This window comes from Chaetodon trifascialis, chromosome 6 (assembly GCF_039877785.1).
Source record: "Chaetodon trifascialis isolate fChaTrf1 chromosome 6, fChaTrf1.hap1, whole genome shotgun sequence".
Lineage (NCBI taxonomy): Eukaryota > Metazoa > Chordata > Actinopteri > Chaetodontiformes > Chaetodontidae > Chaetodon > Chaetodon trifascialis.
This window is the reverse complement of record NC_092061.1, coordinates 21,388,245-21,400,301: the sequence shown is the minus strand read 5'-3', so window position 1 is coordinate 21,400,301 and position 12,057 is coordinate 21,388,245. Positions and strand designations below refer to the sequence as shown.

Genomic DNA, 12,057 nt, shown 5'->3' with positions numbered 1-12,057 from the left:
GCTGTAAAATGATTAAAATGATAAATCCCTCTGATGATTTTTCATTCATTCATCACCAGCATTCTCCTCTAAAACGAATTGTCCCCTCGTGCTTTAATCCCCAAGGAGCAGAGTCCCCTTAATGTGAGATTATGAGCGAGGTGGGTGGTGGAGGGGGGGCAGCAGCAGAGGAGAGGTGGGACGTCCTCCTGGAGAGAGGAGGGGAGGACGAAGAAAGAGAAAGAGAAGAAGAAGAAGAAGAGGGAGTGGGGAGGGGGGCTCTGGGAGCACAAGAAGACCGCTGCACCGCAAGAAGTGACTTCAAACACCGCGTAACATTCGCTGCAGGAGCGCGGAAAGTCTGACCGCTTCTCCGTCTCTCGTCGTCATGCGCCTCGGCTTTTAAAAGCGTCCCGGCTGCTGCTTCTGCTGCTGGGGAGAGGACAAATCACCTTGCATCTGGTGATCTTTTATTTTCGCAGAGTTTTGTGCCCGTCCGACCGGCAGAGCAGTGAGCAGGCGGAGGAGGAGGAGGAGGTGGATACTTGTCCAGGTTTCGGGACCGCGCTGCATTCCAGCCCGGAGCGCAGCGCTCAGGAGTCGGACCCGGTGCGCGCCGTCTCTCCGCGCCGCTCCCGCTCCTCTTTAAGATTCCTGGATCTCTCCTGGTTGTTTCAGTGTACATCGGGCCATCAATAATGCACAGTGTGAACTGCCGTCATTTTAGCTAGAGAGAAACACAAACACATCGCGCGTCTCCTCCGACTGGACTTGGATTTAATGCCCTTTTTGGCTGCGACCATGGGTGGATGGTGGATGTTTGTTGGCGCTCTGGCTGGAATCCTCACCGTCCCCCTTGGGATACATGGTTGGTATTCTTGGTCTCTTTTCACCAGACCATTTGTTCATGTTATTATGTGGGTCAGGGGTTATCAGGGACCACCAGGCACACTCACGTTCGAGCCACAGACCCCAAATTTGATCAGATTTAGTTCCTGATTGGCTGCTTTTGCTTTTAGTCAGCCCAGGCTGCACATGGACACCTTACTATGGAGAGAAAGTTCTGGCCAGAATTGTCATTTTTCCTTCTCCATTGATCCAGGCAACACTGAGTGTAATTGATTCCTCAAGTTGCCAAGGACGTCCTTTGAAGGGTCCGCGACCCTGAACAGGTTGTTGTTTCCCAGTGACATTGATTCTAACTTCAGGATTTGCCCAGTTAAAAAGTAGTGAATTTAAAGTAAGCTCTTTCATATCACACAGACATCATTTGATAGGATTAATGAATGAGCACCCTCGACCCAGGATCATTAAGTGGAGATTTAACTGTTTATGATGCTGAGCAAGCAGATAAATTTGTCCTTTAATTGTGTTTCGATCCCCTGAAAGCCCAGATTAGGCCATTTGCAGGTGAAAATACGTCTAATCATGTACATCTGGTTTAAGTTTCCATATGTTGTTTAAACAGCATTTCAGTGGCTACATTTCAACATGGAGTTAGAACCTGCTTGATGTTGATACATAGCTGTTGAAACAGCAGAAGCATATGTCCTTGATCTATTAAATACCTTATTTAGCCCAAAGAAGTCTTCACATCTCCTGATCTGCAAATCACCAAAACATTTCTTATTGAGACAGCAGTGACGACAAACTTTAAAGTCGTCAGTTTGAGAAAGTCTAACTCAAAGAACATACAGGCTGGAATAAGTTAAGGAAGCTGAAGTAAAGCCTGTTGCCTTAGTTGTTGTGCATTTTCACTTTCTTCATTATCTGCACACATGTCTCTGAATCTGATCCTGCTCGTGGCCTCTGTGCATTAAAATATTCATAACTCCGCATCACATCTAAAAGATTTGCACATGCACAGCTCCAGCATTCCCATCAGATGAGTTATAATGCAGAAGACTGGCAGGAGCAGAATGTAAAGCAGGTCTGTGCAGCTGTTATACTGAACTGACCCATTCAAGGTTTCATATCATCCCTCATATCAAACTCGGGCTTGTTAATATCACAGCCCGCTACCTGCTGGGAAGAGGGCTGCATGTTGAAATCTGGAAGGGGAAAGTTTCTCCACTTGCATGCAGCAGCAGAATTTGGCTCCAGACTTTCTTTTTTCTACCAAATCATTAGCATCCTCTCCTTGTCTCGGCATGCATCCAATCTGCTTGGCAGCACTTGCTTCAATAAGATTCAAAGTTTTATAAAGCGAGATACTCCTTCGCCCCCTTCCACTGCGCAGAGAGAGCGCGTTGGCACTGGCAAGCGGAGCAGGATCGTTATAAAAGTTGAAATGTTATCGACATTAAGCTCTGCCCGGTGGATTGGGTGGATGATTTGATGAAGAGAGGACTCTCTGGACAAAACTTTGGAGTCAAAGCGGGTTTACCTCACATGCTGCTTTTCAATTTAGATTTCTTTAGTCTGTTGAACTTGGCTGTGAGCATCTGTCAGAATTATTATTCCTGATCAAACCAGATTATAGTCTCACTCACATTGGAGATTGGGTTTGGTTGATGATGACAGCCTAGATACTGTATATTTGAGGGAAGTAACTGTATTTATTCCAGCATGGGTCCACTTTAAAGTAAGACTGCACCTCTATTTCATGAAGCATTTATTTTTGTGATTTGCAGGTCCAAAGATGTGGATTAAAATAAGCGATTTAAATGTCTAGCACACATAAAACTGTTTTTGCAACAGCATTTAAATGACTATATTTCAATGTTAAACACGTCCTCCCTCTGAGTTTAAATATAATGACTGAAACAACCATAAAAAAAAAAAAGTTTCACTCTTCAACAAAATTTAGCTCCGCTTTAGTTTGGATGTGCTTTCACCTGTAAATCACCAAATCAGTGCTTGCTGGGTTACAAACACAAGAAGAGGAGTGTGGTTATTTTGAGGACAGGTGCTGCTTTCCCAGCATCATAAGCAGTTAAACGCTTGATGATATATAATTGAAGCAAAATTCCTCTGTGGTGGAGGGCAGTCATTTAAAACCTCTATCAAATGAATGTTTGTGTGATATTAAGGCAGCATTCAGGAGCGACTGTAGAGAAAAGGTTCAGGTTTGCCAAAAGTGCAAGTGTTCTGTCTCTCTGCAGAAGCTGAGCGTTGACAGGTTGCTCATAATTCATGTGGCATGTCATCTTAAAATCGTGCTGTCTAGAGATATTGTCATCACAACTTCATTATCTGATTTCTTGAAACAGGAATAGTGGTAAACTAGACAGGCCTATGTATTTTCTCATTTTTATGTTGTCCTTTGATGCCTCTTTCTTTCAAGGATGAGAGGAACAACTCTGTGATGAAACTCATTTAGACCATGATCGTCCCGAGCTGATGAGTCATTCAAGGCTTAATCACAAGAAAACAGCATTTGATATCTCCAAATTCTTTTTATCAGGAGTCATCTTGTGAAAATGGGTTTTTAAATTTCAAAATGAGCAGCATGTCTTATCTCAGGTTTCATCCTCTGCGATCTTCCGCCATATACCAAACCTCCATTCAGAATTTCTACATGTCTTGAGTCTTCTGGAAATCCTTTCCTCCCTTAAACTGTGTCATATCCAAAACATGAAGGAAGAAGAGAAGACTTTTTTAAAAATGGGACAGGCATTGTTGCAGTTTCAAGCTTGCGGTATTACTCACTGACGGTGGTTTTAAAGTAACACTGAAAGTTGGAAACTGCAACAGTGCCTCTGGCCTCCTTCAGAGTCGCTCCATAGTAACTCTTCAAAATATGTGTGATGAATTAAGATTTGTGCTATTTAACTACAGTAGCTTATGTACAGAAAATGACCTCAAAATGATTACCTTAAAATCTGCAGCGCAATGAATTCATTCTCTTATAATAACGAGATAAAATGACACGCTCACTCACCTTTGTTGTGTTAACTAACACCGCACAGGGTGTTAGACCTGATGCCTGTTTAATTGTTTTTTGGCAGCTGTTTTCTTGAGCAGCAGATCTGCAGAGTGAAGCCACGTCTGTATATCTGCCACAAACTGATTAAAGTGCCACATTCTATTTTGCAGTGCACTCGTTCTCCCACACAGAGACATAAAGGGACAACAGCATGAAGCAGCAGCATGAACAGACTTTAAGTGTAGGCCCCGCTCTTGTTTTGTGGATGTAGATCATTTTGGTAAATGTTTACCTCTGGCTGAACTTTCCCCTGAGGGCTCTCAGATTTCTCCAGTCTGGTTTCGTGAGGCTCAGACCTCAGGCTGGGATGACGCTCATGTCCACCCGTCCGTCTGTGCTTCTGTCTGTGTTTTCTTAACATTTAGCCTTCAAGTTGAGCAGAGATATTCATCAGCACCCTGCCATTTCAGACTGAAGGTTGCATATTTCCCGACTTTTAAATTTCTAGAAGCTTCAGTGCTGCACTGTTCATATATACTGAGTGTTCATGTGGGTAAATGCTCAGTTTACTGAAGTATCAGGTGTGAAAAAAACACAGGTGTTATTTTTTATTCCCTCAAGACAGCTTTAGATAGCATACAGTTCACATGTCTTCATTATGAAATACATTAATTAATGTTGGTGCTTTTTGATAAATCAGGCCTACTGGTTGTTTTTTGAGAGCATTTGCCTCAGGTGTCTGCTAGCATTAGCAGAATGCTAGTTAGCATTGATAGGTGAACAGCCTTGTCGAGAGTGGTTTCTTTGAACATGTGCTCTTGTCCTTTCATGGTAAATTTGGATTACCTTTAGCAGGGCTCTCAAGTTCAGTGAGATTTTGGCGGCGGCGGGGGTGGGGGTTTGGATGGGGACAGGGGTCTGATCCGATAAAGACACACACATTCATACAAATAAAAACATTTGTTCAATTCAGCATTTCTTAGTGCAGGCGTGTGTGTGTGTGCACGTGTGCGCTGTGTCTGTAACCTCCGCCCCTCCTGCTCAGTGCGTATACACAGAAGCCACCACAGATCATGTAGTTGACCAATCACATGAGGCTTGAACAGAAAACCTGCACTTGTTCTGGTTCCCAGACAGGCTCTGATCGTTCACTTCAAAGAGCCGGCTCTAAGAGCCGTTTCGTTCGCGACCGACACATCACTAATTCCTCTACCTGTTCCACTGTTAGAAAACATAGCGGTGCAACTTGGAGGGCTTGTGGTGTGTGAACGTGTGAACGGGTTGAAATGCGTGTGTCTCATGCCCAATGCGAGAGACTTGAGAGCTTTGCTTTAGCAAAGCCCCCCTTTTTTCCAAGTGAATCACTCACCTACTTCCAGAGGCTTTAGTTATCCAAACAGTGCTCGCTAGTTTTAGCATTAGCGGGCAGTGTTGATTGTGTGCGTCTGTGTAGGTAGGATTGACTCCAGTGTGTGTGTCCTTATTGTGAAATGAAGTAATCTTAGTGGGTTTAGATTAATTTCGTGGCGACATCTGCCTTGCATATTTGTGCCAACTGCTACTTATCATTGTTAGCGCAGTCGTGATTAGCATGCTGCTTTCTTTGAATGTGCCAGCTTTTGTCTTGTTGGGTGGTAGAGTTGGCCGTCATAAGCGACGAGCAAAGGCCTCTAAAACTTGTGTTAGCCAGACACTGCTGTGTAGCTTTAGCTTTGGGTGGCGGTGTTGTCTGTGTTTGTCTAACTAAAGAGGCAATTAGTTCTGGTAAATTAAACACACTGTTGAACCTGATCTGATAACCCCTAAGATTTACCTGCACACTTGTACACTCAACTTCCCGGCTTACATTAAGTGTAAAGAGCTGAGTCTTCTGTCTTCAGTCTCAGCGTATGGGGAGTGTTTTGGGTTACATGTGAAGTCTCTCTGATGTAATGGATGTATTTAGGCGAAACGTTGAAGTTGGCAGGGCATCTGAGCGGGCCCTGGCGTTCAAGTGAAAATGCCAGTCAGGCTAGTTGACATAGCTGAACTTAGCTCAGCCTGGGCAGTTACAATGTGGATGTGACCCGATCAATCAGCCGAGTGTCTGAATGGATGTAGAATTCAGAGGAAGTGTGCATATGTAAGTTCAAACGTGGGTTAATGTAGGGATTGACACAAGCCCTTTTTAAACGGAGGTCGCATTACGCCAGCTTTGCTTTTATATGCAGAACCAAACAATACCAATACCAAAACCAAAAGTCAATTCGGCTCTGTTATGTCCTTTTAATGGCGCAACAACTCTGTGATTGTATGTTATACAGAACAGCAAGGCGGGATAACAGCACAACATTCCCGCCTTGAACAGACGGCATGAAAGCGCCTAATGTCTTTTCTTGTCAGAGCCTGATATACTGTATCTGTTTCTCAGCCAGAGGAAAAGTCAAGACTGTGGTGGCCCTTTTAGTCCATCTCAGACTCCTCTGCTACACATTGTCAGTCTTGGCTTCTGCTGTATCTGGACTCAGCTGATGTTAATGTTGAATATGGCCATGTTCAGCTGAGCTTGACAAGCTGAGTGTGAGATGTCCTGGAAAGCTCACACCCAAAATTAGGCACATATAACTGTATTCATTATATCACGTAGGTGATTTTGGTATTTTAAAGCTTCTATTATTATTATTGTTAGCATCCTTGCACGTCCTGGCGCTGTAAACTATGTTAATTCATGCATGTGTTATATTATGTCATCCATTAAAGAACAAAACATCAAATGGGATTCCAAATTGACAAACAAAGGGCATTCAGCTGAACCTGAAAGTTTTAAAATGAGGAGAGTAAGGTGAATCAGCTGAAAAGGAACCTGATCGATTGGACGGATATCAGTGATTATTCAATGAGGAGAGACCATCAGGATTGTCCAGATGTGTTTCTCGTTGTTGGTCTGCAACTGAAAAAAAGGAGGGGTCCTGATGAAGAAATATGTTTCAGTTCAACTCCTCCAACTAAATCAAATGTTAAGCACGCTGTAATAGTGACATCTGAATTCCAGGAAGGTGAGACCTTTTAAAGTGCTCTAATTTCATGGCTTAGCTTCAAGTCAGGGAGATTTTAGATATTTGCTCCTGGATAAGTCTCCCGCTGGGATTCAGAATCTGTTTATTCACCCCACATGTTTCTGTGTTGCAGAGATGTATTGACCACTTTCAGAGTTTGACAGGACACAGCGACACACTTGACATAAAGGCCTTACAGGAACTCACATCCCAGAGTCTGAAGGAAATTGATTCCTCGTTTTCATGAAGCTGATCTTCTGTTTGATCAGAGCGTCTGTCGGAATTCTAATCACAGATTTACATAATCCTTGACAAAAAACAGCTGCATGATATATCAATACTGAAGGTGTGATCATGACTGGACTCTAATGCTAATGATATCTTTCTGTCTTTCCCCCGACCTTTATCTGTCTGTCATCATAGGAGCTTGTATCTACGAGGGATCTCTGCATGCGGTAGGTGCACCCACTCTTATCCTATTCTATCTCTCTAGTATCACTGGTTTGCTCACAGAACTAGGATCTTGTGTCCGTTTGTAAAGTCTAATGTGTATTTGCTCATGTATTATTCACAGGGGACATTACCAGGTTAGCATGACTGACGGTTGAAGCCGCTAAGTGTGTACATGCAGAGATAGGTGGTAAAAGGTGTATGTATTATCAGAAGGGACCGCTGCTCATCCTCTGTTGTCTGCGAGAAGATGTGTCTCATCTATAATGCATGCCTCATCCTGACTTTGTGGATGATAATGGCGATGAGAGAGCATGATGCAGCTCGGTGGCGGGCCTGGCTGCTGAAAGAAGAGCAGCCGACTCCCGCTGCTCCGCCGATTGAAGGTTAGGCTCTTTTCAAAGTTAGATGGAAGTTTGTGATGAGCTTTATTCCAGCAGTTCTGCTGGGTATTGGGCTTTGCTGTGAGATGTGCTTTTGTTTTATACTCTTTTAAACCCTGCTGCAGGATCCTCATATCCTGGCTTGCAACTTATTTTAATGTTTAAAGTTATCATGTTTGGCTTGAGGCATCCACAGATGAGAAGTCGCCTTGTTCCTCTGTGCGGGAGGCCAAGGCTGAACCACCGTCACACCTTCCAGCACTTTAAATATAGGTTTAAGCTGTAAAAAGTTTGAGACACAGATAATAGTCAATATATTATTCCGTTTCCCATCTCACTGCCACAGTTTACATATTGCTTGCAGTAAGTGGAGGGTCTTTGTACCCAGTGATGTTTCCAGATGCTGTTTCAGAAGATTTTGCACCCTAAGGAGGATAAAAGATGACACAGAGCGGTTTGAGACATTGAACACCAGGTGATTCAGCTGTGAGGTATCTCCTGTCTCCTTTTATCAGCACTAACCCAAGTGAGAAGGAATGACATTTTCTGCTGTGCACTTTAGAAAAACACCACTTGTGTCTCGCAACAACTGGTAATCTCTCCTAAAAAGCCTTAAACATGGTTCTCTGTGGTAGAGTTGTAGTTCCCAGGCTGAATAATGACAATCTCCTGCTTCGTTCCTGCTGTAATTATAGTCAAGCTTAAAACGAGTGAGCAGTAACATACCTAAAACTACCTTCAATCCTGTAAATGCACAAGAACACATCCTGCCTCTCCATGTTACTTTTCCCCCTGCTTTGAAGTGGGATAATTGTTGGAGCAAGGATGTAAAGACAGAAATGGTTAACTCAGGAGGGAAGAGGAGGAGGAGGAGTGGTGCTGGAGGAGAAGGGAAAGGAGGGGGTTTGTGGGAAAAAGGAGAGGGCAAGGAGACAGGTGGGATGTCCCAGCATGTTTGAACACAGTCAGGAAAAGGCCCTGCTGGAGTTCAAAGTGAAGAACTTCCCCCCCAACACCTGGAGTGGAGAGCAGATAGGAACAAATGGAAAATAAAGAACCAGGCAGATTAAAGTGCAGGCCTCTGCAGAAGCCTCCAGGCCTCTTTGTGAGATTAAGGTCTGTGGCGAAAATAATCATAAGAGCAAAACAGCCTTCTCGCACATGATCAGTTTCCTCTTTCTTCTTTTTCCAGACTTTCATTTCTTTATTTAATTAGACTTGGTGTTCAGCTTGATTTATGTGACTAATAACTCTGTCAATCCACCAACAAAGATCATTCTGATCATTTTACAGAGCTAAATTGAAAAAGACATAAAGGCACAATTATATATGTGAGACGATTGCTGTTTCACTGCCCTAATATGCCCGTACTTTTCAAACGGTTCCAGACCTGAAGATAACCAAATTGCTCTTTCGTGCATCTGCACACTTTTCTGTAGTGTGTAGGAACCCTGTGCACTGAATGCAGACAAGGAAACTCTGATCCATTTTGTCCAGACAGGGAGTGTACATGCACTTCATGAACCAGGTCACAGTTTTCCAGTAAGCTGTATTCTTAAACATCATGTAGAAGAGAATCCTGGTTTATGTAGGATTAGAGAAACTTAATATCCCCAGATAGATTTCTCCTGGAGAACGCTGATTTCTTGGCCATGTGTACAGGTAAACAGTTATCTAATTGGCTTTTTACATTACACACGTCCATGACAAAGCTTCAGGCACAGAGAGTGACTCTGGAGCTGGTTTGGTCAAGACCGACACAGGTCTTTCATCTGTAACACAGCGAAGCCATGCTCTCAGAACAAAAGCTGATTACTGATCTGCTGTATGTATATGCAGATTTACAGGAACCAGGTCACTCCAGTGCATGTAAACACATTCTCTGATTACATGTGTAACCTTGTTTCTCTGCGTAAGCTGGTTACAGTGATTGACAAGGAAACAAAATATGGACTCACATATGGCTGGAAAGATGTGGACAATATGGTCTGTCTGTTTTGCAGAAAGTTGAGGTTTATTTGTATCAGCACAGTCTCTGTCAAGACTGCAGGTGCATACACAAACATAGCTTTGTACTTGAATGATACTAAGGCAAGGAAGTTGATAATAGATCTTTTGACAGCAGCCATATGGGAAATCTGATCAGGGAACTACTCAAACTCTGAGGCAGCCAATCAAAATCCAAAAAAAATTCTGATGTGCCAAAAAGCTGATCGTCCAACAGCCAGGTCTTTAAATGTTCAGGCCATTAATCCTAAAACAGGAAGACACTACAGCCAGTTTGGTGGAATTTCTTCATAGTCATACAGTGTTTGCTTTTCTTAATGTACTGATGGAGGCCCTTAGCATGACTGCATGGAGATAAAAAAAAAAAAAAAGCTCAATCAAATGTCTTTATTCTTTTTAAAAAGCTGCTAATCACCCATTATTTTCATCAGTGTGGGATTTCATGGATATTTATTTCCGCATCAGTGGAAGGGTTATGCTTGTCAGTTTTTGGAATTTCTGAGACAAAAAACCCCTCTTGTTCTGGTGTTCAAAAGTCCATATTGATCCAAGCAGTTTTACATGTGGTACAATGTGTGAGATGGATTAAAAGCAGTGAGATACAAACACTGAAGAGCACATTTTCCCAGAGAAGAGACTAGTTTCCACGGCTGAAGTGGTTTGGATTGATCAGACCTTCTCACTGGTTCAGTTCCTACTGACAAATAGCGGAGGCAAGGGCAGACTGATGTTACACATGCACTCTAAATCAATCACCAGTCAGCTACCAGCTCCAGCCCTGCAACCCGATGGATCAGATCAGACCCTCAGACGGTTGTGCGCAGAGGAGCGTGTGTCTTCTGGGTATAAACAGAAGTCTTAAGTGACATCACCCTCAGGCTATCCTAAACATCCCAACCTCGTCAGCGAGGATGCGTGCATCATGTACTAAAACATGGCTGCCAGTGCAGAAGGAAGCGCTCAGATTCTTTACTTAGAGAGCGGCGCTGGAGCAATAGGAATGGTCTCATCTTGGAATTTTTAGAAAGTGGCACATCCACTGGCTGATGGTCACCTCAGTGTGAGGGCTGTGCAACTCTCTAGATGCGCTCTAAAAGTTGTCATCAAACTAACATGTGGAGGAAAAGTTGGCAGTACTACCAGTACCTCAAACATGTGCTGAAGTACTTGAGTAAATGTTTGTGCATTCTCCTCATGCATGCTGCCCATTGTTTTTACCCACTGATGTACATCATGAAGCTGAGGGGATTGTGGGTAACATGTTATACTTGCATACTGACAGATTCAAACAGCTCAAGGCTTATTGCAGAGGTCCAGTGTGCCACCAGGCCTGACATGCTGCTGAAATGCAGCATATAGCCCGCAGTGAAGGACAGCAGGGCTTGGCAACATGCAGCACCATGTCCAAATATATCACCTGCCCCTCAAGGCTTGAATTCCTGGCATTGCAAGTTGCCATTTCTGTAGGAATCAAAATATAGGGCACCTCAAGAATAGCACCACCGGGACGGATTTCCAGACAGGAACTCCAAGGCAGAGCGGGGATTTAACAAAGCGTGATCCTGAACAGGGCTGGAACGCTACAAACTCTGAAGGGTTTGTATTTTAATGCGTCGGCACCAGACCAAACCCCTCGATCACACTGGCTCTCTAGAGTTCACTCATTACAATAGGAGCTAATTTGTTGATGCCAAGAGTGTCATTCAGGGTGGTTAGAAGTACAGGAACGGCTACATAGTTGGAGAGGTTTAACTTTCTTCCTGTTTTGACTAGTCCTAATTTATTACTCCTCCCATTCCTGCCTGTTTTACTCCTCATTCAGTTTCAGTAATGATTTATTTTTCTCCCACAATGAGCATTGAGAAGCTCAAGCCCAAAGAAGTGCCTATTACCAGTTCTGGATTGTCTCTAAACACATTAGAAATATCACTTTTTAGAGAAATGATTTTAGAATCCACTCAGTAGCTTTTTTTTTATGTGCATTTTGATGAATCGCATTAGAAAAGGCAAAATATGAAAAAAGAGTGAGGGAGCTTACTGGTTTACCTTCTTCTCATTAATGCATACAACAAACAGAAAAATCGTGTTTTCTGCACCATTTTAGATCTGACTGGCGATCTTTTTGAATTACATCATCTTGTTGTGCCCTCTTCTGTCATGGTTTTCCAACTGGAGAATTGCAGCCACCTGCTGCTCATCTCCAAGAACCGACTGGTAATAATCGCATAACGGTAGGGGCTGGAAGCTAACGGCCATTCACATTTACGGTTGCTGATTTTCTCTAAATTCATTCAAACATGTAAATTCCTCCCTGTTGCTGTGCACTTTAACAATC

The 12,057-nt window shown here is 43.3% G+C and overlaps 1 protein-coding gene across 2 annotated transcripts in view; it reads left to right on the top strand.

Annotated features, from left to right (window-relative positions):
• Positions 1 to 239: 239 nt before the first annotated feature.
• fras1 (Fraser extracellular matrix complex subunit 1) overlaps positions 240 to 12,057 on the top strand; it is a 228,953-nt gene continuing 217,135 nt past the window's right edge. For both annotated transcript variants that reach the window (XM_070964455.1, XM_070964454.1), the window contains exons 1-2: positions 240 to 847; positions 7,306 to 7,337. In XM_070964455.1, coding sequence (XP_070820556.1) covers positions 760 to 847; positions 7,306 to 7,337 — 120 coding nt within the window. In that variant the 5' untranslated portion in view covers positions 240 to 759. The remainder of the gene's footprint in view (positions 848 to 7,305; positions 7,338 to 12,057) is intronic.